The 22,546-nt window shown below is 38.1% G+C and overlaps 2 protein-coding genes across 2 annotated transcripts in view; one reads left to right on the top strand and one right to left on the bottom strand.

The window, feature by feature from the left end:
• Positions 1–22,546, bottom strand: part of RTN1 (reticulon 1) — a 280,944-nt gene that overhangs the window by 160,809 nt on the left and 97,589 nt on the right. The window lies entirely within an intron of this gene.
• LOC702514 (small ribosomal subunit protein eS4, X isoform-like) lies at positions 5,823–6,708 on the top strand. Its single transcript, XM_001094914.5, has one exon. The coding sequence runs from the start codon at positions 5,846–5,848 to the stop codon at positions 6,638–6,640; it is 795 nt and encodes a 264-aa protein (XP_001094914.2). The 5' UTR covers positions 5,823–5,845; the 3' UTR covers positions 6,641–6,708.

A 22,546-nucleotide genomic window follows, 5' to 3' on the forward strand; every position in this document is an offset into this window, starting at 1 on the left:
TTCCTCAGATATTGCTCTGCAGCTGTTTCCTGGACCATCTAGAGGTCTAATTCACACAGAGGCAAATGTACCTTGACAGTCGCTGTGTTAACCTACAGATGCCCTCTTGGGAGGTAGCTGTTCTGGGAGGACACAGCTAATTCAGTTACCTGGATGCATTTAAAATGGCATTGATTTTCAAAATTTCAATTTATATTAACTTCAAAAAAGTACTTATAATAAAAACTGAAGGATTCACAGGCCACTACTTCTAGTCAAAAGCTAAGTAGGAGAAGGATGAAAAGAAGCTGAAACTATTGCCATTAAATCCCAATATGTGTTGATAAAAGTGAAGCTTTTTAATCTACTGATGCAGAGGTCAGAAACACTCATCATGAGGCAGACAAATTCAGTAATCTCATAAAGGGTAGGTGTTTTATTTTAAAAATTCTCTGGCAACACTAAGGGATAGGGTGACAACAATGACTTGCTGAAGATGATTCTACTTTTCTCAAGGAAAAGCTTTAATCCTAAAATTCTATTAATAGTTCTTAACGCTGACTCATCCTCACAGAATGGAGTTCATTCAATTGGTGATCCATAGCTTAGGCAGTTTGTATTCTGGTTCTACCACTAACTGGCAGTTGTGAGACGTTGGGCAAGTTAGCCTCTTAGAGCCTTGGTTTATTCATCTTTAAGATATGACAACAATAATTCCCACCTTATTGGGCTGCTAGGAGGACTAAATGAGATAATGCCCTTAGATCTTTGCCTGATACATCGTACACATTCAATAAATGAGAGCTGTTGATTTTCTTACTATCTCTATTTTTCAGGGAGAACTCTATTCATCTCCAACATATTACCATCTGTTCGTTAGTTTCTTCCTTTATCTCTAATACCTCTCACGGTAGATTGGGCCAGAAGGAGTTTCATGTATCCAGTCCACACCCATGCTCTCTGGGGTCTGCCTTAGATGCTAAGTCCCCAGAGTCCAAGGCCATGCTGTCTTCACAGCTCCATGAGCAGGTGGCGGTTCATTAAGTACTTTCAATGGACATAGATCCTGTCATGACTGTGATGATGACTGACTTGAGCACAAAAAGCTGAAATTTACCAAAACTACAGATAGAAAAGGAATGAGAGGGTTAAGTGCCTACAGATGAGCCTTCTTCCTGTGGACAGAGCCTATTCTGACTTGCTAGGGTTGAGATAAGGAGCTTATGGTTTAAGGTTGTACTTCCACAACTCTATAAAGCTCCTCTTACTGCACTGAAATGGAGACAGAAAATGCCAGAAAGAAAAATAAATAACAAATTATACAAAAAGGTTTTCTGAGAACAGAGATAGAAATGCTCCATTAGACAAACATCTGGTTTACCCTTCTCCCTGGAATTAGAGAAACAAAAATGCCAATTATTGTTTGAATACAGCCAATATTAACAGGTATAGGGGACATTAGTCCTATTAAATTGAGAATTTTTTTTTTTAAAGTGTGGGCATAATAAAAAACTGTAATGACAGTGCAGAGGAAGGTGCATGTTAAAATTCAAGAATTAAAAGCCAGAATCAATGACCGAAAGTAAATCTGCATTCACCTTTCCCAGAATCCCCTGCCCTCAGCTGCCCATGTGATGGATAGCAGCAGCCTGCACAGAGGTTAGGCTGGGAGGCTTTTTCCCTGAACACTCCCACTCACCTTTTCAGCAGGCCCACAGTCTGGAGGCTGTGATACATTTGACAACAGAGTCCTCCATGAGGGATGAATATGCCAGAGAGACTCTAGGAAGCTCTATGTCACCTAGAAAACATCCTCTTTCTCAAATTAAGTGGACTGTGATTTAACATGACAAATGGGTACTGAGAAATCCAGGTACACCCATTTTCAATCAGTTTTATCTGTATGGTTAGTTAAGAGAGTTAAAAATAAAAAGAGCCTGCATTCTCTAGCAAAAGACTAAGCCAAAGCTGATGAACATGTTTGGGGGTTTAAGAATATGAGCAACTACTCTTTCCTCAACTCACTGCCTTATTTAAAGCTTGTCTGCCAGAATTATAACTTTCGCTTTTGGTTTTGCATAATTAATATTCAATAAAAATGATTCAGCAAGTTGTTCTCTTCTCTATGAAGGGCCAAGATTTGCATTGCCTAGGATGTTTTCACTTTAGCAAAAAATTCTCTTAAAGGAAAAATAATTGCTTTAGCAGACAGACTAGGGTCTAAATCTTTTTCAGAGTCCTCAGTAGTACCTTGGAAAGCATAAAGTTGCAGAGCACTGAGATGAAATGATGGTGAAAGTTCTGATAAGCTTGGAATCATGTTTTGGATCTTGTTTATTTGTTTTTGCCTGCTGTTTAAAGATGGAAATGTGATTCTGTGGTCTTGAGAAAGAATCTTTTTTAGGGAAATGGTAGAGATGAACACTTATTTATAATTTACTTAGATCTTAAGAAAAGATGCCTAAAATCCTATATAGACATTCCTTTGCTGTTTTGAAGAATAGGTTTATTGATATGTAATTCATATACCATAAATTTCACTCTTTTAAAGTGTACAATTCAGTAGTGTTTGTATACTAATAGTTATGCAACCACCACCACTACCTTCCAATTCACCTAACTAATTTAAATTTAAATGTATTCTGCTCCTAATGTTTCCAATCAGAGAGGGCTCTAAGCTACCTTTACTATGTAAATAATTACCTTGGAACAAAAACAGGGGCTATCCCCAAACATCTTTCTATTTATCATTTGCTGATAGAATTTTGCTCTCTGATTTCTAAAGAGAAAAATAATTGTTCTTGGTCAGATTCCCTCAATGCTATGTATAACATGGATAATAGCAAAAAACGTGTATTATAAATTCGTTTGCACTTCAATAGCTCTTTTGCTCCCTCCCCCCACATAGAATTATCTAGCCAGTCCCTATAATTTTTTTTTTTTTTTTTCTCTGTTGCCCAGGCTGGAGTGCAGTGGTACCATCACAACTCCAGCAGCCTTGACCTCCCGGGTTCAAACAATTCTCCCGCCTCAGTTTCCCAGGTACCTGGGACTACAGGCATGAGCCACTGCACCCAGCCCTTTCTTTTTAAAAAAAATACTTTATTCTTACTATTTTTTGAGCAGATTTAAGTTCACAGCAAAATTGCAAGGAAGGTACAGAGATTTCCCATATGCCCCTGCCTCCACACAAGCTGCTGTGGTCTGAATGTCTGTGTTGCCCTAAAATTCCTGTGTTAATATCCTAACCCCAAAGATGATAGTATTGGGAGATGGGACCTTTGGGAGGTGAGAAGATCATATGGTTTGGCTGTGTCTCCACCCAAATTTCATCTTGAATTGTAGCTCCCATGATTCCCGCATGTTTGGGAGGGATCTGGTAGGAGATAATTGAAACGTGTGGGCAGTTTCCCCCATACTGTTCTCATGGTAGTGAATACGTTTCATGAGACCTGATGGTTTTATAAGGGGAAACCCCTTTCGCTTGGTCCTCATTCTCTCTTTGTTGCCTGCCACCATGTAAGACATCCTTTTGCTCTTCCTTTGTCTTCTGCCATGATTGTGAGGCCTTCCCCATGATTTAGAACTGTGAGTCAATTAAACCTCTTTCCTTTATAAATTATCCAGTCTTGGGTATGTCTTTATTAGCAGTGTGAAAACGGACTAATACAGAGCCCTCATAAGTGGGATTAGTGCCCTTATAAAAGAGACCCAAGGGAGCGCCTTTGTCTCTTCCACTACTTGAGGATGCAGAGAGGAGATGCCATCTATGAACCAGAAAGTGGGCCCTCACCTGACACTGAATCTACCAGTGCCTTGATCTTAGACTTTCTAGACTCCAAAACTGTAAGAAATAAATGTTTGCTGCTTATAAGCCACCTAGTTTATGGTGTTTTGTTACAGCAGCCCTAACTGACCAAGACACATGGTATATTTGTTACAACTGATGAATCTACAACAACATATCATCACCCAAAGTCTGTAGTTTACATTAAAGTTTACTCTTGGTGGTGTACATTCTGGGTTTGAACAAAAGTATAATGACATACATACACCATAACAGTATTATATAGAATATTTTCACTTCCACCAAATTCCTGTGTTCTGCCTATTCATCCTTTCCTCCTTCCTAACCCCAGCAACCACCAATCCTTTTACTGTCTCCACAATTTTGCCTAGTCCAAAATGTCATATATTTGGAATCACCCATAATTCTTTTTATAGCTTTCTTTCCATTCCATGGCTACCTCCCTAGAGAGACACTTATCACCTTCTCTCAGGAGTACTGTGATTGTTTCCTAAGTGTTCTCCAGCTTCCAGCCTCACCTCTTTTCACCCTGCACTACTCTGCACATGGCTGACATATTCATCTCCCCAAAGCAGCACTATTACCACGTCACTTCTCTATTTCAAAGCCTACTGTGACCATCTTTGCCTAACCCTTGGCTTAGAATTCAGGATCCGCTTCAGCAGGGTCCCAGCCTGCCTTTAGGGTTTTATTTCTGAGACTGCACAAAAAACACAACTGCTTAAGCCCACAAACATAACGTAAGATTTTCTACTTCAGTGCCTCTGCTCAAGCCCTTCTCCCCAATTGAAAGGCTCCTTCGCTCTTTCCAAATCACTCTTTCCAAATCCAAATAACATCTCTGGTGAAGTCCCGCCTCCTCTGGGAAGTTTTTTCCTGTTACCCCACTCCTCAGTGTTTTCTTCATCTCCACCCCAAGGGTCATGACCATTCATCTGGGACTCATTGGCTTTCCTGCCTTTGTTGTGAGTTGTCTTTTTCTATACACTTGTTAAGAAACATTTCATATACATCTTCATATCTTTGCACAGTCTGTGCAAAGCAATTACTGGATTATTACCTCCATGTTGCCATCTGATTGAGTCACATTCAAGAGCCTTTGGAATAAGCTTTACCATCAATCATGTGTTAATTCAATGAAAAAAATTTCTGAATGCTTACTATGTGCAAAGCACCAAAATGAAGGACATTCTCATATGTACATAGACTTAGTAACCTAGTGTGCCCCCAAAGTCTATTACAAAATCATTGCTTGTAAATGGAAGCTCAGGTGCCCTTGGATGCAGCAGAAGTGATGCTGAGTGGGTTGCAGTGTCTGCTGATGGATCATATTGGGAGCAGACAGGTCCCATATGGTACATCATATATCCTGATTCGTCTTTTTGGTCAGGCATGGCATTGTCAGAAAAAAACAAAGAAGGATTGGAAGAGCTTCTTCAGGTCATCTAGTGCAAGGCCTTCCCAATCTTAGGAACTTATCCACAAGACTCAGAAGTATCCATCTCCCAACCTTATTTTAAACATTTCCATTAATGTGATCTTATTGCTTGCTCTGCACACTTAATAAATGTTGTAATTACCAGCCTGGGTCCTGGGTTCAAATGCATGGCTTTGAATACTGACTCCCCCATTTACTAGCTGTGTGACCCTGGACAGATTATCTAATATCTTTGTGCTTCTGTCTCATCTGTTTATAATAATAGCCATTTCAAAGAATTATGGTGGAGACTAAATGAGATAGTAGAATCAAAGCACTGAAAGTCATACATGACACTTATTAAGGGCTCATTATTATTTTTAAAATTGAACCCCAAAGTATCTCACTGTTGCTTCCAGGCTTTAGTCCCGGTTTTGTCTTCATCTATTAGTGAAAACAGACACCTCAACAAATAATTAAAAAGCAATACAGCACATAAGGGGAAATTCCCCTAATATATAAAGAGTTCCTAGAAATCAGGAATAAAAAGACTATCGCTCCATTAAAAAAAAAAAATAGAGGGGGCCCAATTTTTACGCACACCAGAAGACGGAGGTCCTCTTTCCTTGCCTAACACAGCCATGGCTCGTGGTCCCAAGAAGCATCTGAAGCGGGTAGTAGCTCCAAAGCATTGGATGCTGGATAAATTGACTGGTGTGTTTGCTCCTCGTCCATCCACCGGTCCCCACAAGTTGAGAGAGTGTCTCCCCCTCATCATTTTCCTAAGGAACAGACTTAAGTATGCCCTGACAGGAGATGAAGTAAAGAAGATTTGCATGCAACGGTTCATTAAGATCGATGGCAAGGTCCGAACTGATATAACCTACCCTGCTGGATTCATCATGGATATCATCAGCATTGACAAGACGGGAGAGAATTTCCGTCTGATCTATGACACCAAGGGTCGCTTTGCTGTACATCGTATTACACCTGAGGAGGCCAAGTACAAGTTATGCAAAGTGAGAAAGATCTTTGTGGGCACAAAAGGAATCCCTCATCTGGTGACTCATGATGCCCGCACCATCCGCTACCCCGATCCCCTCATCAAGGTGAATGATACCATTCAGATTGATTTGGAGACTGGCAAGATCACTGATTTCATCAAGTTCGACACTGGTAACCTGTGTATGGTGACCGGAGGTGCTAACCTGGGAAGAATTGGTGTGCTCACCAACAGAGAGAGGCATCCTGGATCTTTTGACGTGGTTCACGTGAAAGATGCCAATGGCAACAGCTTTGCCACTCAACTTTCCAACATTTTTGTTATTGGCAAGGGCAACAAACCATGGATTTCTCTTCCCCGAGGAAAGGGTATCCGCCTCACCATTGCTGAAGAGAGAGACAAAAGACTGGCGGCCAAACAGAGCAGTGGGTGAAATGGGTCCCTGGGTGCCATATCAGACCTTTGTACGTAATTAAAAATATTGTGGCAGTAAAAAAAATATATAGAGGATATAAACAAACACTTTGCAGGGAAAAAGATGTATGACCCTGAACATAAAAATGCAAATTGAAAAATCCCTGAAATGACATTTCTTCCTTATCAGTTTGGAAAAAATTCAAAGAAGTTTGGCAACACACTCTTTAGTGAGGTTGGAGGGCAACAGGCATTCTCATATTAGGAGGAGGCTGGGAGGAGTACAATACGCCATAACCCCAATGGGAGGCAATTTGGGAATTCCTATCCAGATTACAAATGTATTTGCTCTTGGAACCAGCAACCTTCTTACAGGAATTAGTCCATAGACACATTTGCCCATGTACAAAATGAATACATAAAAGGTCGTATGTTGTAGCGTAAGTTGAAAAAAAATTGGAATCAAATATCCATCAACAAAGCCTAGCTAAACAATGTATTTCTATACATAGAACACTGTGTAGCTGTACAAGAGTGAAGACAATCTCCATGTATTGAAGATTTCTAGATAAATATTAAGTGAAAAAGTGAGTTGCAGAATATGTGTGTATAGATTTATAGTTATAGATATCTAGATGCAGATATATAGAATACTAACTCTCATGTAAGAAAAAGAGGAATAAGAATATATGTTTGTATTTGTTCATATCTGCACAAAGAAAACACTTGAGAGAATACACAAGAAACCAATTATTCACCATGGAGGTGGGATAGGAGACCGGAAGTGGAAGGGAGATTTTCTCACTGCGTACACTTCTTTTTAAAAATTATTTTCCCTTTTCAACCAAATCAATGTATTACTCTTTAAAACTTTAATTTCATTTAAAAACAAAGAAAAAGAAAACAATACAGGATGATAGTATGAGTATTGCACAAATTATGATGGGAACCTCCAGCCCAGCTTCCTTCTTCCACATGACAGAGTTTCAAACATTTGAAGACAGCTATGGCCTGTCTTAGGTTCTCAACATTCAGATTAGAACCTTCTTCATCCTCTTCTTCACATGTTTTGTTTTCCCTGCACTGTGAGCTCATAAGAAACATGAGCTGAACCATGTGCTTCACTTTTCCCTGGTGCTAAGCACACCCCTGACATCTAGATTTTTGTTTGGTAAGTACTTATAGAACAAATCAGTGAATATGTTTCCAGACTCATCGTGCCAGTTCCAACCAGAGAATACACGGTAGTTCATCCTGGTCCCTCTAAAATATGACCTGGACCTAATGATACCGAATGATTCAGAGGGACAATAATGATACAGAGGGGCAGTGAGACTATTTCCTCTCCTAGTGTTGAGTCCCTTGACTTAAATTTCCTATTTTTATTCACAGATTTTTATAGCCACTGCCCACACTATTAGCTATGTTGCATTTGTGGCCAACTAAAACATGCCAGTACATAAGTTGTCAGTGTTTTTAAACAACTGCATCATTTCAAAATGCACTTTTAGCCACTGCACTGGGTGTATCTCATAAATTTGAAAGACATTAAAGTCAGAAGCAAAGAATTTTCATGCTAATTGTCTTAGACCCTCATACGGTTTGGCTGTGTCCCCACCCAAATCTCACCTTGAATTGTAACAATCCCTATGTGTCAAGGGCAGGGCCAGGTGGAGATAATTAAATCATGGGGGCAGTTTCCCCCATACTGTTCTCGTGGTAGTGAATAAGTCTCATGAGATCTGATGGTTTTTATAAGGGGCTTTCCCCATTTTGCTCAGTCCTTCTCTTGCCTGCCACCATGTAAGATGGGACTTTGCTTCTCATTCGCCTTCTGCTATGATTGTGAGGCCTCTCCAGCCATGTGTAACTATGAGTCAGTTAAATCTCTTTCCTTTATAAATTACCAAGTCTCAGGTATATCTCTATTAGCAGCATGAGAACAGACTAATACATCTACCATTGAAAACAGACTGAAGAAGACCCTAGAAAGGGAATCTACCACAGTCTGGAATAATCCACAGATCAAGCTAAAGCCAGAGTTGGGGTTTCTCAATAGAATGTGTTTTATTAAGGGAAATCCAGGGCCACACAGCACAGGACCATCCCTTGTAGGGGTACAGCCAGCCCATGCCATGTCTTGGTAAAAAAGAAAGGTGCCCTTCCTCTGGTGGTCACAGACTTGTGCCAGAGGCCTGCATCCTCTGCTGAAAGCCTTGGATTTTGTGCCAGTGCTGGGAATTGAACATAGGTCTCTGGGATCTAAAGCAATATCATGGAAAGTGGTATCCTTTGGGAAGCACATAGAGCAAGCAAATGAGGATGATTACTAAAGGGGTAATGCTGTTAGGAACATGACATGGCAGACAATGTGGTGTGATGTGGTATGTGGTATGTGGTGTGGTGTGGCATGCTGTGGTGTGGCATGACATGGTAGGCAGTAGGGTGTGTGTGCTGTGCTGTGGCATGACGTGACAAGGAGCATGGGATGATGCAGCAGGGCATAGCATGGTGTATGGTGTGGTATGCTTCATGGTTACAGCATTCCATTGTAGAAAAATCACAGGCATCAGAGTCCTGGAGTTGGACATCCCCATCGAATTACTGGTCTGGGGTTGGACATCCCCATCAAATCACTGACCTTTAATAAGTCATTAAACTTATAGGAAGGCCCGATGTCCCCACCTGCAAAAGGAGGATAACAACAACAACTAACATTTAAAATATATGCTCACTATGTGCTAAATGAGAGCATTAAATACATGATCTCATTTCATGTTTTAACAGTCTATAAGACCTTTTGTTTAACCACACCCATACTACTGATGAAGAAACTGAAGCTTAGAGAGGTTAACGAACTTGTTATTAGGAAGACAGCCAGAAGCGGCAGAAGCAGAACTCAGATTTAGGGCAATATGACTCCAACGCTGATGCTATCCGCACTATTCTTGGAATTGTTGTGATGATTAAAGGAGACTGGATGGTTTGTGGCAGGCTTCTCAAGCTAAACTAGATGGATCTGAATTTGCCGTCACATCACAACTAATGAAGCAGTAAAGTAGAAAGAATCTCTGCTCAAGTTAATTCAATAGCTGATCAATATTCATTTCTTATAAAATTTGTTAAGGATTGTGTCAAGAAAGTGTATGTAAAACATATTTTTCTGAGTTCAAAAACTCATGGGCTTAACACCTTTTTGAGGTACTTGTGCAAAGGACAATGTTTTTATTTTGAAATGTAATTATCATTAGCCACTATTTTGCCTTTAAACAGAGTATGCCTTGCCTTCTTGTTCAAGTTTTCAAAATCTAACTCACATGTTCTGCTGGTCATGAGACATTTGAAATTTACTTTTGTATTTTGAGCATTCCTCATTACAAACATAATGTCATGTTGGAATGTAATTTATAAAAATAGAAAATGTGAATGACATCTTGGGACAAATAGCATAAACCTGGAATTCAGGACATACCACTTGGTAGACTCAAAGGCAAACCCTTTGACTTTAACTCTCTCTCTCTCCCCGTGTACTCAAAATCAGAATATAGCATAGAAGTTATTATACTGAGTGTACAGAAGACGTGCCCCAGAGGTAGCCATACTAATCAACGAAAATGACAAGAAAGATTAATGTCCTTTATCAATAGCAGCATTCATTTTGCTCCTCTGAGCTATCTGATCTATAAGCCGAGGTAAACTCTGTGTTTAAAGCAAGACAATAATTCAGCTGTTGATGAGCCAGAGTTTGGGAATATTGATCCAAGTGACTCTGAATGCTCAGTCAGGAAACTACATCAAGATTTAGTTTCTTCTCTCTTTTCTTTTATCTCCAGGAAGAAAAAGGGCAATACATTATAAGCAATAAATTTAAAAGATGCACAATTTGTGACATTAACACAAAATTTTAATCAACTGTACATTCTAAGGAATGGTTAAAATACTACATTCTCCTGGTGCAACCTACCTAGGTGATGATAAAAAGAAAAATACATTGTTTTAGGAATTTGGTTTGCTCTTGTGAGAAAAGTGAGACTTGCACTGGGGCCTTGAAAATACATATGATTTTTGACAGGCAGAGGGAAATAGCAGGAAGCCATTTTAGGGGCAGAACTAATAGCAAAACCAAAGGTGAAGTAATGAGTGGGAAGGAATTCCTACACAAATATGAGAGCTGAGGGAGCCATAGTAACTCAGGCCAGAGGGAGTGGTGAGGGTTATGAAGTCACTGTGAGGGTATTAGAAAATTGTGGGAAACAAGGATCCAGTGACTGTTTTAGAGCATAGAGGTGACTGGGAACAAGTAGTCCAATAATGACTTTCCAAAATGGTAGCATTCAGGTTCGGGGGTTACACCAAATGCATTTGTGAAGTTTTAAACATTACAAATAATCACTACAACATTTTTTTAAAAATAGAAGTATATAAGTTTAAGAGAAAAATTCCCTGTTTCTACCCCTATTCCTCAGAAACCACAACAGATATTATTTGGAGAGTTTTAGAAATTTTATTATCTTTTATATGAATGGGATAATTATCTTCAACATTTGCTTTCTACCTCCTACACTGTACCAGGGCCATACTTACATTTCAGTAGACAAAGATCTACCTTATATTTTTAAAAGTCAGTATTCCATGAAATGAATGTTCTACAATTCATTTAAGCATTCCTCTTTATGTTGTCAGCAATTCTTTTGCTATTCTAAACAATGCTGCAATGAGTATCTTTTGAGTACATGATTTTTTGATAAGATCATTGAAGTCCAGAGATGTAAAATATTTTAAAATGTCTTTTACTTCATTTTTTACTTTGCATTATTTTAAAGTTGCCTTGTAAAATGCTGTTCTTTGTGTTAAGCTGGAAGAACTAGGAGAAAAAAAAAAAACAAACAAAGAAGGAGTAGGATTCAATAATGCAAAGACTAAGATAAAAAGAGCTTCAAGTAGATACTATGAAAAAAATAGTGCATTTAAGTATAGCCTGGAGCTCTAGGCTCCCCAACAGGGTCACCTTTAAAGAGACTGGAAAAGATGAATTCAAACAAAAGTCCTTTTACTGCAGAAGTGCCTGGTTAGGGAAGTTTCACAGACCTGAAGAGATTTAAGAGACCTCTCCATCTTGAAGGATGTGGAGAATTTATACAGGCTAAAGAATAGGTCATGAATTTCCATGGACAGAAGTGTTGATGCTTTGATGTTCAGCCAACAAATTCAGATAGTTATTTGGATTTCTATATATTCCATCTAAATTTTGGATACTAGCTTACAGTCATCCTTTTTGAGTAGTCTGACATGAATCTGTCATGTTTGAAGGCAAAATAGACATCAAAACAAGCTTGTATGTGAGTTAAAATGGTCTAGGTAAAACCATAAATAAATAAGAGCTTGCAAAAGATACTGCATTTCTTTGTTCTGTAAGATTTTATAAAATGTAAACAGAAGCCAAAACCAAATGTGTTCTGGAAAAGAACCAGCAACCAATTACTATGTCAATAATTCAGTATAAGTATTAAATGCTCATGGTTTTTTTTTTTTTTTTTTTTTTTTTTTTTTTTAAACGCCTAAAAATAATCTGTAAGACATTATCTCCAACATCTGGTGTTTGGCGTCCTCTAATCATGACTCCTAAAGATTGTGCTTTGTACTAGTTAAGGACTGAATGAACAGATTGGGCCACAAACAAAAGTCAGTTGCATTTGATGCTTTAAAAAAAAAAAAAAAAAAACTCGGCTGGGCATGGGTGGCTCATGCCTGTAATCCCAGCTCTTTGGGAGGCCTAGGAGGGTGGATCACCCGAGGTCAGGAGTTCGAGATGAGCCTGGCCAATATGGTGAAATCCCATCTCTACTAAAAATACAAAAATTAGCTGGGCTTAGTGGTACACACCTGTAGTCCCAACTACTTGGGAGGCTGAGGCAGGAGTATTGCTTGAACCAGGGAGGTGGAGGTTGCAGTGAGCAGAGATCATGCCAATGCACTCCAGCCTGGGTGACAGAGTGAGACTCCATAAAAAAAAAAAAAAAAAATTCATTAACAATTACCTAGAATTTAATCTGTACCTCGACACAAAGTAGTTTTCAAAATAAATGCTTATTGAAAAGAGCAGCTGGACAGAAAACAGAGAATCAAATTTTCCTGTCCTAAGTGTGTAGAAACAGGCCAGAGTCAAGGAATACTTTCTATTTTACCTTTGTTTTTATTATTTCTGCCCCAAACTCATATGTATTGTTCAACATATTATTTTCTACTTAACTGTAAGCTGGTAAGGTAGCTGCTCTTATACTTGGGGAAGAAACTAGAGGTTCAAACAGAGCTATCCAGTTGTCTCCTAGATGCTGGTTGTTGTTTATCAGATGACCCCATGATAAGGTTTAAGAGTATTTTTAAGTGATAATGCTTCAGATTTCTTCCTTGAATGGCAAGACAACAGTTTCAATATTATTTCTTATCATATTTTTATATCCTGTATGTGGATCTTTTCTTCCGGACTAGAAGAAATGGAAGGAAAGAGTGTTGAATACCTGCTATGTGCCAGTCACCATGCTAGGTGCTTAAAGTCTCAGTCATGCCAATAAGTAAATAAGTGGAAATCCTAAAGTGGATATTTGGTAACATTATGAGAATTGTGAAGACAAGACAAATATAATAATGATAAAACAAACTTGATAGTGTCAGTATTTAGTTATTTAACTCCATTCATCCCAGTATATCAGTAGGCACTGAGCACCTACTATGTGGTAGGTACTTATTCTAGTTTCTGGGGATTTAACAAGGAATGAAACAGATAGTCTCCAGTCCCATGGAGGACAGAACCAAACAACAGCAACAACAACAACAACAAAACCAAAAACATAATTATGCAGGCATAGCAGAGCCTGCTAAATTGTCCCCTAGTGTCTCTCCTGCCTTTCTTCCCTTTACTAAGTCCTGTCCCCACCCTTGCCACCTTTCCTGCCAAGGAATTTTAGCACATGGCCAGCCAGCTGAAGACTATGCTTCCCAACTTCCTCCTAGGTGTGGACATGTGACTGTGTTTTGAATCAAAGCAATATGTGTTGCTTCTGGATCACATGCTTAAAGAAGAAACTGGTTGCCCTTCCCTCTTTCTTTACCCTCCCCATGGGCTAAACTGTGAACATGGTCTTGTTGAACCAGTTCTGACAATGCAGATGAAGGCAATACCCAAAGGGGTGTTAAGTAGAAGGAATATGGAGCCCTGAATGATCTCCTGGTACAGACACTTACGTGACCACTCACCTACCTCTGGACTGATAAATCAGAGAGACACTTTTACTTGCTTGAGCCATTCTATTTTTGTACTTCTTTGTTATGGCAGCTTAGCCTAACCAATACAGCATGCAAATAAAACGACTGGGAATTACAAGTGATTGAAGGAAACAAGTAGACAGTAGAAAGAATAAAAAGTTATCAGTGGAGAGGGGTGGGTTACTTTAGATAAGATGCTCAGGCCTCTATAAGGAGGTGACATTTAAACTGAGACCTAAAGGATAAAAAGAGAGAATATGCAACATTTAAAATTTCCCTATGGTGCCTTCCTTTAGTTCTTTCTCTTTTCCTATGTTTTCATTGTTTTGTTCTTCTTACCTTTGCTATGGGCCTGAGTGCAAATATTATACACTTGCATAAAAGCCCTAGCATAGTATCTGATCGCTCTGCACCTGCCACAGCTGTTGCCTTTATGTGAAAAGCTACATATTTCAGTTAACCAGCCAGTGACAATCTTACTGAACAGTGGTTTACCTTGCATTATAGTCACACTATCTGTCAGTGACTACTGATATATTAGATGGATGAAGTTAAATAACAACACTGAAAACTATCAAGTTTGTTATATTGTTATTAGGTTCGGCTTGTCTTCATAATTCTTATGGTATTACCAAATGTCTACTTTAGAATCTCCACTTATTTACTAATTGATATGATTGAGACTGGGAGATACTCGAGGGAAAGAATGGTCCTGTTATCTCTGTATTCCTAGCACAGTACCCAGCACTTATAATAAGAGTTCAATACATTTTATTGAGTGACCACATTTACAAAGAACAACTTGACAAATGTTTAAGATAAATTCCCTATAAATGACATTACCTGGTTATAGACTTTTCTTTGGCAACACAAAGACAGGAGTTTGTTACCTTTTAAGACAGCTCTTCTAAGGATGTGGTAATGATCCAGTGACTGAAATCAGGATTTAGATACTCTTTCTTGCCCTTGTTTGGGCCAGGCAACTGGAGGTAACTGGGGTGTGACTCTGCCCCTAGAACGTTGAATGCATCCTGGCTCTTGATCTGGTCGTTGCTACCACAGAGCTCTGGATTGTGTGTAGAAGGCTAAACATCCTCTGCACCTCCACTCCCCACTCCAGTTTCTACCTTATTAATGACTCAGGGATGGAAAGAGGGGAGGCTTAGCCCTGGGATAACCTTATTAGAATCTTTCCACTAACATGCTAATACGGCTCTGTTCTTTTCCCTTCATTTAACTCCACATATCTCGCTGTTAAAAAAAATTCTACTGGCTAATAATAAGGATGACAATAGCTACATTTATTTAACGTTTCTATATGCTAAGCACTCTGATAATAGCTGTACATGAATTAACTCATTTAAGCTTTAAAACAACGCTATGAGACAGGCAATATTATTTCCATTTTGTAGTTGAGGAAGTTGAGAATTAGGGAAAAGTCAGTGACTTGAGCAAGGTATTACCTTTCTAAGGTGACCAATCACCTCAGGTTGCCCAGGACCAAAGGATTCTGTAGGATGTGGGACCTTCAGTGTTTAAACTGGGAGTGTCCTGGACAAACTAGGATGAGTTAGTCACCCTATAAGTAGCTGAAGAAGAATTCAAGACTAGGTCATTGAATTCTAAAGCAGTTGGTCTTAATCATTATGTAATACTGCTTGATTTTTTTTTAAAGTGTTCATTACTAAAAAGAATGAAATTTCTCTCTAGGGCATCTAGTAAATGTTAAATGAAAAGTGATGATAGTCAGAAAGTCTTTTACATGAGGTCATGTCATTCTGCACTGCAATTTATGTTAGGGTGTTTTTCAAAATACTATTAGCGTACGCACTTTGAGAAAGATACTTTTTGGTTTGGCACCTGAATAAAGTATCAATGCATAGCAAGCATTTCTGAGGCTTAAAGTACTAGCTACACAATATGAATATAAAAACATTTACCACTAAGCCTCATTATAAATGACATAAATTTTTCATGGATACTTTCCCCAGCAATGAGTTGTTTTGCCTCTAGAATTCCAGAATAAATCCTGAGAACCGTGTTGGAAACCCTGAAGGAGCAAACGCTGCCCCCTGTAAAACCAGACCCATGGCAGAAGAATCTGAGAAAGTATAGAAAACTAAAATACAGTCTTATAAGACCTGCCATGTAGACTTTGTTTTGCATTAAGAGTAAACTGAAATAGAATTAAGATAAAAGGGTATTTATCACACAACAGTCTACCTAAGTCCTGATAACATCAGTTCACCTTGATTGCAAGGTGAGTAAGGCAGTGTGCTGCCCTCCAGGAGTTTACAGTACATTGTCGACAGCTGTGATGAAAGACAATGAACGGAAGATACAGGAAGGAGAAAGTGCTGTGAGAATACACGGGAGAGAGTGTCTTTTCTTACTTGTGGGACAAGGAAGAATCTCCCAGAGGAACTAGTGTTTTATGGGTGGATTGAATGGCAAAAGGAGATAAGGAACCCTACCTTTCCCAGGCAGAGACCATGGAATGAGCAAAGCCATAGGAAGTCTGACTCTTAAGAAAAATGTCAGGTATAGTTGACACTACATATGGGAATGTAATAAAATAAATAAACCCAAAGCCAAAAGAACATAGAACTTTGGGGGCCAGGCGTGGTGGCTCATGCCTGTAATCCCAGCACTTTGGGAGGCCGAGGTGGGCAGATGACCTGAGACCAGGAGTTCAAGACCAGCCTGGTCAACATGGCGAAACCCCGTAACTACTAAAACTACAAAAATTAGTTGGGCATAGTGGCGCACGCTTGTAATCCTAGCTACCCAGGAGGCTGAAGCAGGAGAATCGCTTGAACCTGGGAGGTGGAGGTTGCAGTGAGCCGAGATTGTGCCATTGCACCCCAGTCTGGGGAATGAGAGCGAAACTCTGTCTCAAAAAAAAAAAAAAAAAAAAAAAAAAAAAAAAAAAAAAAAGGACATAGAACTTAGGATTTCAAAGACGAATGCATGATTTCATTTTGTTTAGAAGTCTGGACTTTGGAAATGCATCAGATTTGCAGTAAGGCGAGTTCAGTATTCTCAGAACTCTACTCATTTCTGTGGTTCTTTCCCAGAATTTATCATTAAGAACCTTAATGTTATGGTAAAGCTTTATATATGTATTTATGTGTGTATGTATTTTTGCATTATTTTCAAAACCCAGAAATTCATTAGAATTGATATTGATCAAATTAATTACAGGTATTCAAAAATGAAAATAAAGATTTAGATTTTCAAACCAGGCTCATTTCCCTGAAGGCTTTACTAACCTTAAATACTTTATTTAAGAATTCTGTTGGCTGGGCGCAGTGGCTTATGCCTGTAATCCCAGCACTTTGGGAGGCCAAGGTGGGTGGATCACGACGAGGTCAGGAGTTCAATACCAACCTGGTCAAGATGGTGAAACCCCATCTCTACTAAAAATACAAAAAAATTAGCTGGGCATGGCAGCTGGCATCTCAATCCCAGCTATTCATGAAGCTGAGGCAGAGAATTGCTTGAACCCAAGAGGCGGAGGTTGCAGTGAGCCGAGATCGTACCACTGCACGACAGAGTGAGACTCTGTCTCAAAAAAAAAAAAAAAAAATTCTGAAATGGCATGAGCTTTCCTTTCTATATCAAAGTTGTCCCTCATCAACATCATCTGTATTATCTCTCTGTAGCCATGATGGATTTGTGAGGGCCCATTCATATTTTCACTCCCAGTGGACATTTTGGTCTCATATTTGCAAAACAGTTGGATCAGACCAAGAAGCTACCTGTGGCCATGGAATCAAATGAAACCTCAGGCCTCAACAGGGGTCATCAGCAGACTGCTAACCCAATGGGTTGGCTAAGAATAAGCAGAGTTGCTGGTAAACCCATCAGTCTGAAATGTGTGCAGGAAGTGCAGGCGTTGCTTTTTAAGGTGTCAACTTGGCTTCTTAACTTTTACAAAACCAAAACTCAAGTGCATCTGTGAGCACCACAGAGGCATGTGAATCACAAGCTTTCATAAAATGCCATGCCTAAATTAAGTCTTATCATCAAATAGTATTTATTAAACTCCCACATCCCACATACACATGGCACTGTGTGAGGCATATTAGCAACAGAAAACTATATCTTCAGCCATGAAAATACTTCATAATAAATGCCAAATGGCTGCTGGAAGTAATAAAGATATTCTTTCACTGAGAATGTACCCACCATAAATTTCAAATAAGCTGTGGAATGGAGTAACTTCTCCCATATGGTGAAAATCTCACAGAAGTGCTTCATGTTCAAGTATCCTCATCAGTAAATAGAAGGCTTTTATGTCATCCCAATTATGCTTCCTGTGGATATGAGACAGCATTCCCAGAAGAATTACTCATGTATGGATTCATGCCATTTTGCATTGTGCTTTTAAAAGTTATTAGACAATCAGATACACGGTAAGAAGAAATGTCTGCATTTAAATTGTCAAATAACCATTTTATTTTAGACTCCACTATACTATTCATTATTTATTGCGTGTCTTTTGTAATTACTTCTGATAATATGTACACTAAAAAAGTTAATAAAAGCTGAACAAATAGAACATTTGAAGACCATAGCACTGAAATGAATTTTTATATCTGAAGACTGAGAATACATGCTACTAACTGAAAAATAAAATTTGTAGTTAATCAATTGATGTTCTGTCTACACAATATTTTAAACATCTGTTTGTTTTTATATAATGCAATTGGCTTTTAAAAAACAAAAGGATATTAATCAACCTGTTGTTCAAACATCTTTTAGAAAGATCCTGAAATGATTTTAAATTTGAATGTATTATGTTATCTCCCATAGATTTTTTTTCTACTTCTTAGTCACTTTTCTTTACAAATGTTCTAATTATATTCCAATTCCATTGTTCAGTGCATGTGCAAGTACATTTAACTGCCTTTAGTGTGCTCAGCATGCTATTAGGTAATTTGAGTGCTACAGAGGAAGCAAAAGAAGGAAGCGAAAGATATAAACTGTTGTTTATATCTTTCCAGATTAAGTTATGTGACAGCCCAATTCCTTCCTCTTTCTCCCCAATATTAAAAAACAAAAATAAAACAAACAAACAAACAAACAAAAAAAAAAAACAATGGAAATACAGCAAAAGGAAATCATTGCTCCTGGCTGATTCCTTAGCTAAAATGATGCTAAATCATAAAACTATGATGCACATCTTTTAGGGTACTGCTTTTCTGATATAGGGAGAGCCTGGGCTGTAGAAAACACTCATCCCCCAAGATGAATGAGGCTCATAGTCTTTGTCCTTCATTGTTCAGCATCTAAAATACCTTAGGCAACCCATTAATAAAATCATGACTACTCAAAAAAGGACTGGGTTTTTTTTTTTTTTTTTTTTTGACCATTTTAGAGGTGGGAAATTTAGAGGTTAGAAAAAATTAAATTGTGTAATACTTATAAAATCCTGTAGCTATGTCTCTAATCCCTGTGAACGAAGTCCAGTAAATGGCCCAGCCTTATAACGCAATCCTTCTGTCCACTATTCTTTGCATTCTCTTAGATGAGGTTCAAATTATGCCCAGCTTATGCTGCATTCTGTTTCTAATGAATAAAGCTACAGTAAAACTGCAGAGCAATTAATTTCAGATGGTTTGCTATAAATTAATATAATGGCAAACTTGTTAATTAAGGATATAATTCCTTATCTTAAAGTACTTCATTAAACATTTTATTTGAAGTAGCTTCTTATCAAACAACCCCAAAGACAGTAAAATCTAAATCTGAGTCATTTTCAAAGGCTATTCAAACTCATCAGTTATGAAGTATCACCATGCCCAGTTAGTTACATTAGAAAAAAAATTCTCATCATTTATTTCTCATTATAGTGAAAACACTATCTTATTAAGTCTAATAAGGAAAAAACTGAAGATAGTACTATGTCATGTAATTCAGTGTTGTGGTTCCAAGAATAAATGAAGAAGTATTTTATGTCTATTATATATCTTCTGATGCCTTTAAAAAGTTAGTTTCTGATAAATAAATCAGCACAAAAAAGACAGAACTTATTTTTAACCACAGCAATATTTATTTACAGATGACAAATACTCTAATTTCCATTAAGCCTTTAAGGATCTTCTGAAAGCTCAATTTTCCATAATTGAGAATCAGATACAGTCTTTCCATCAAGTTAAGAATCTCCTAAAGACAGTTTCCCCACCTGAGTTACCAACTTATAACCCTGTATCTGAGATTTAATGGGGGCAAGAGCACGATGTTAAAAGTGTATGGGGTACACACCTCTTTTCAATTATTCAAGAGCTGATTTATTTTGGCTTTTTAAAAGCTTACTGTCTTTCTTCTACCCTGGTTTTTACGATCTCATTAATTATCTTAAACAAGAGAAGATTAAAGAAAAAGGCACGAGACAGAAAAAGAAATAAATATTCAACCCATCCTCTTCATTTTTGACCCTTTCAGAAAGGGAAACATAGTGACTAAAATGAAGATTTTAGATTATCTGGACATTTCATTCATATATGCCTTCTTTTCTGTCTTTCATGTGAATAGAGTTCATTATTTATCCAGTACTGAAAAACTAGGATAAAGCTGCATCCACATTTGTGAAACAGAATGCCAGATTTACAAATTTGGGCAAGTATCCACATTATGGTAAATAGTGTCTATAGTGAACTGACAGTTCCACTTACATGAAAGAGATGCTTTAAGTAGCAGAATTAAAACATAATGCAACTGCTGAGTTAATAATGGCACAGCTCTTTATTTTTCTATGACAAAGAATGTGAGTCTCTTAGTAAACTGACTGTTTAACATGCTGAAGTTTTCCCCTAAAACATTCTGCATTCCACTTTTAAGAATGTGGACTCGACTCTGAATTAAAGTGTAAAGATGATTTATAATCTACATAACACTGTATAGATTATTATAATTTGGCTCTGAAGGGTTGGTTTCTTTCAACCTCCGCAGTTTCAGTTGTGTTGCCTGCTGTTCTAGCTGTGTCAACATGGGCAAAATTGAGAGCTGAAGTAATTAGGCAAATAATGCAGGCCAAAAATATGACTGAAAGCTACTTGGCAATTTCACTCCACACTGATCAAAATCAGTTCAAAGTAGTCCAGTTCTTTACTTTGCTTTCTCCTCCCTAAAAGCCTTAAGTAAAAGCACATGAAGCCAACGAAATATAAGTAATTTTCATTTGGAATCTCATATTTATATGTGTATTCTTAATGTTCCTTTCTAAATAAGCCATTATCAATGTGGATAAATCTAGTCACAATAAGTCACCACGACTACAGTTGATACTGAGGAGTGGTATGGTAAAATCAGCCAACAGCCAGCTCATAAATATCTCCCCAGGAGACCACATGATCAGAAGTCACTCTTCTGAACAATTTCTTGATGATTAAAGTACTATCTTTTTCTCATTAAGTGAAGAGGCAAAAACATCCAAGTAACCACTTCTACAACGCTTGACTGGATTAACATTTCAGGGGAAAACTGTTGCAATAACAGACAGAAACCTCCTTCACATCTATGGCAGAGATGGCTACCTAGCCACCTATTCATGCCACTCTGCCATATTATAAGGTACAGTCGGGATGTAGTTCTTCAGCCAGGGAGTACATTTCCCAGCTCTCTTCTTAGGTGGGGCCATGAGAACTGCTCTTGTAAAGGTGATGAGTGCCACGTCAAGACTGAGTTAAGAGGGCAGTATCTCAGACACTTCTCATCTTCTGTCTACTGGCTGAATGTCACTGTCCCATAAAACCTTGAAAATCTCATATTACAGACAGTATTAGAACCCAAATATGAAAGGGCCCTGGGTCCCTGAATCACCTTTTGAGGCCAGCTGCCTGCTAATTAGGAACACAAATTCTAGACTTTATGTGAGAGTAAGAAATAAGCCTGTATTCTAATTGAAGAATTATACATTTTTGACCTTTTTGTAGCAGCTAGAATTACTGTAGCTTACACAAATCCTGCGCCAGCATTCTGAACATGATGCATCTTTCCCGGAAGCTTTCTTCACTGCATAATGGTGGTGATAGTTAATACTTATAAACTGCTTACCATATGTCATATACTGTTTAAATCCTCTACAAGTATCAGCTCACTCAATCCTTATAACGACCCCATGAGTCAGGTACTATTAATTATTTCCATTTAACAGAAGAGAAAATTGACGCATAGTGAGAGTAAGATCACACAGTAACAGAAATTGAACTGAAAAATAAGATGATACATCTCCAGACCAAAAATAAAACACTCTGTACTCTATATTTTACAAGTACATCTTCTATTCCATGTACATTTTAATACATTCTGCAGAGAAGCAATAACAATTGTGGACTGGTCATCGGATTTGTTAAAAAGATCACCCTTTCATACAGCAGAAAGTTGTCTCTATTAACTGAAATAAAGAAGAGAAGCCATTTGAAGTCTGAACTGTTCCTCTCACAACCAGGAATAAGAAGTTTTAAATTAAGGGTAGCAGAGATAAATCAGTATAAATAATATCTAATAATTTAAAAATGAAATAAATATGATTCAATTAATGTCATATTATAATCAAGTTTAGGGCATTTCTAGCACTTTCCTAGTCATTTTCTATCACTTTTTGCTCTGTAGTCAAAAGCCTATTGTATCTTTGAGAATAAATACCCTGTGCCAA

Source organism: Macaca mulatta, chromosome 7, assembly GCF_049350105.2.
Source record: "Macaca mulatta isolate MMU2019108-1 chromosome 7, T2T-MMU8v2.0, whole genome shotgun sequence".
NCBI classification, from domain to species: Eukaryota; Metazoa; Chordata; class Mammalia; order Primates; family Cercopithecidae; genus Macaca; species Macaca mulatta.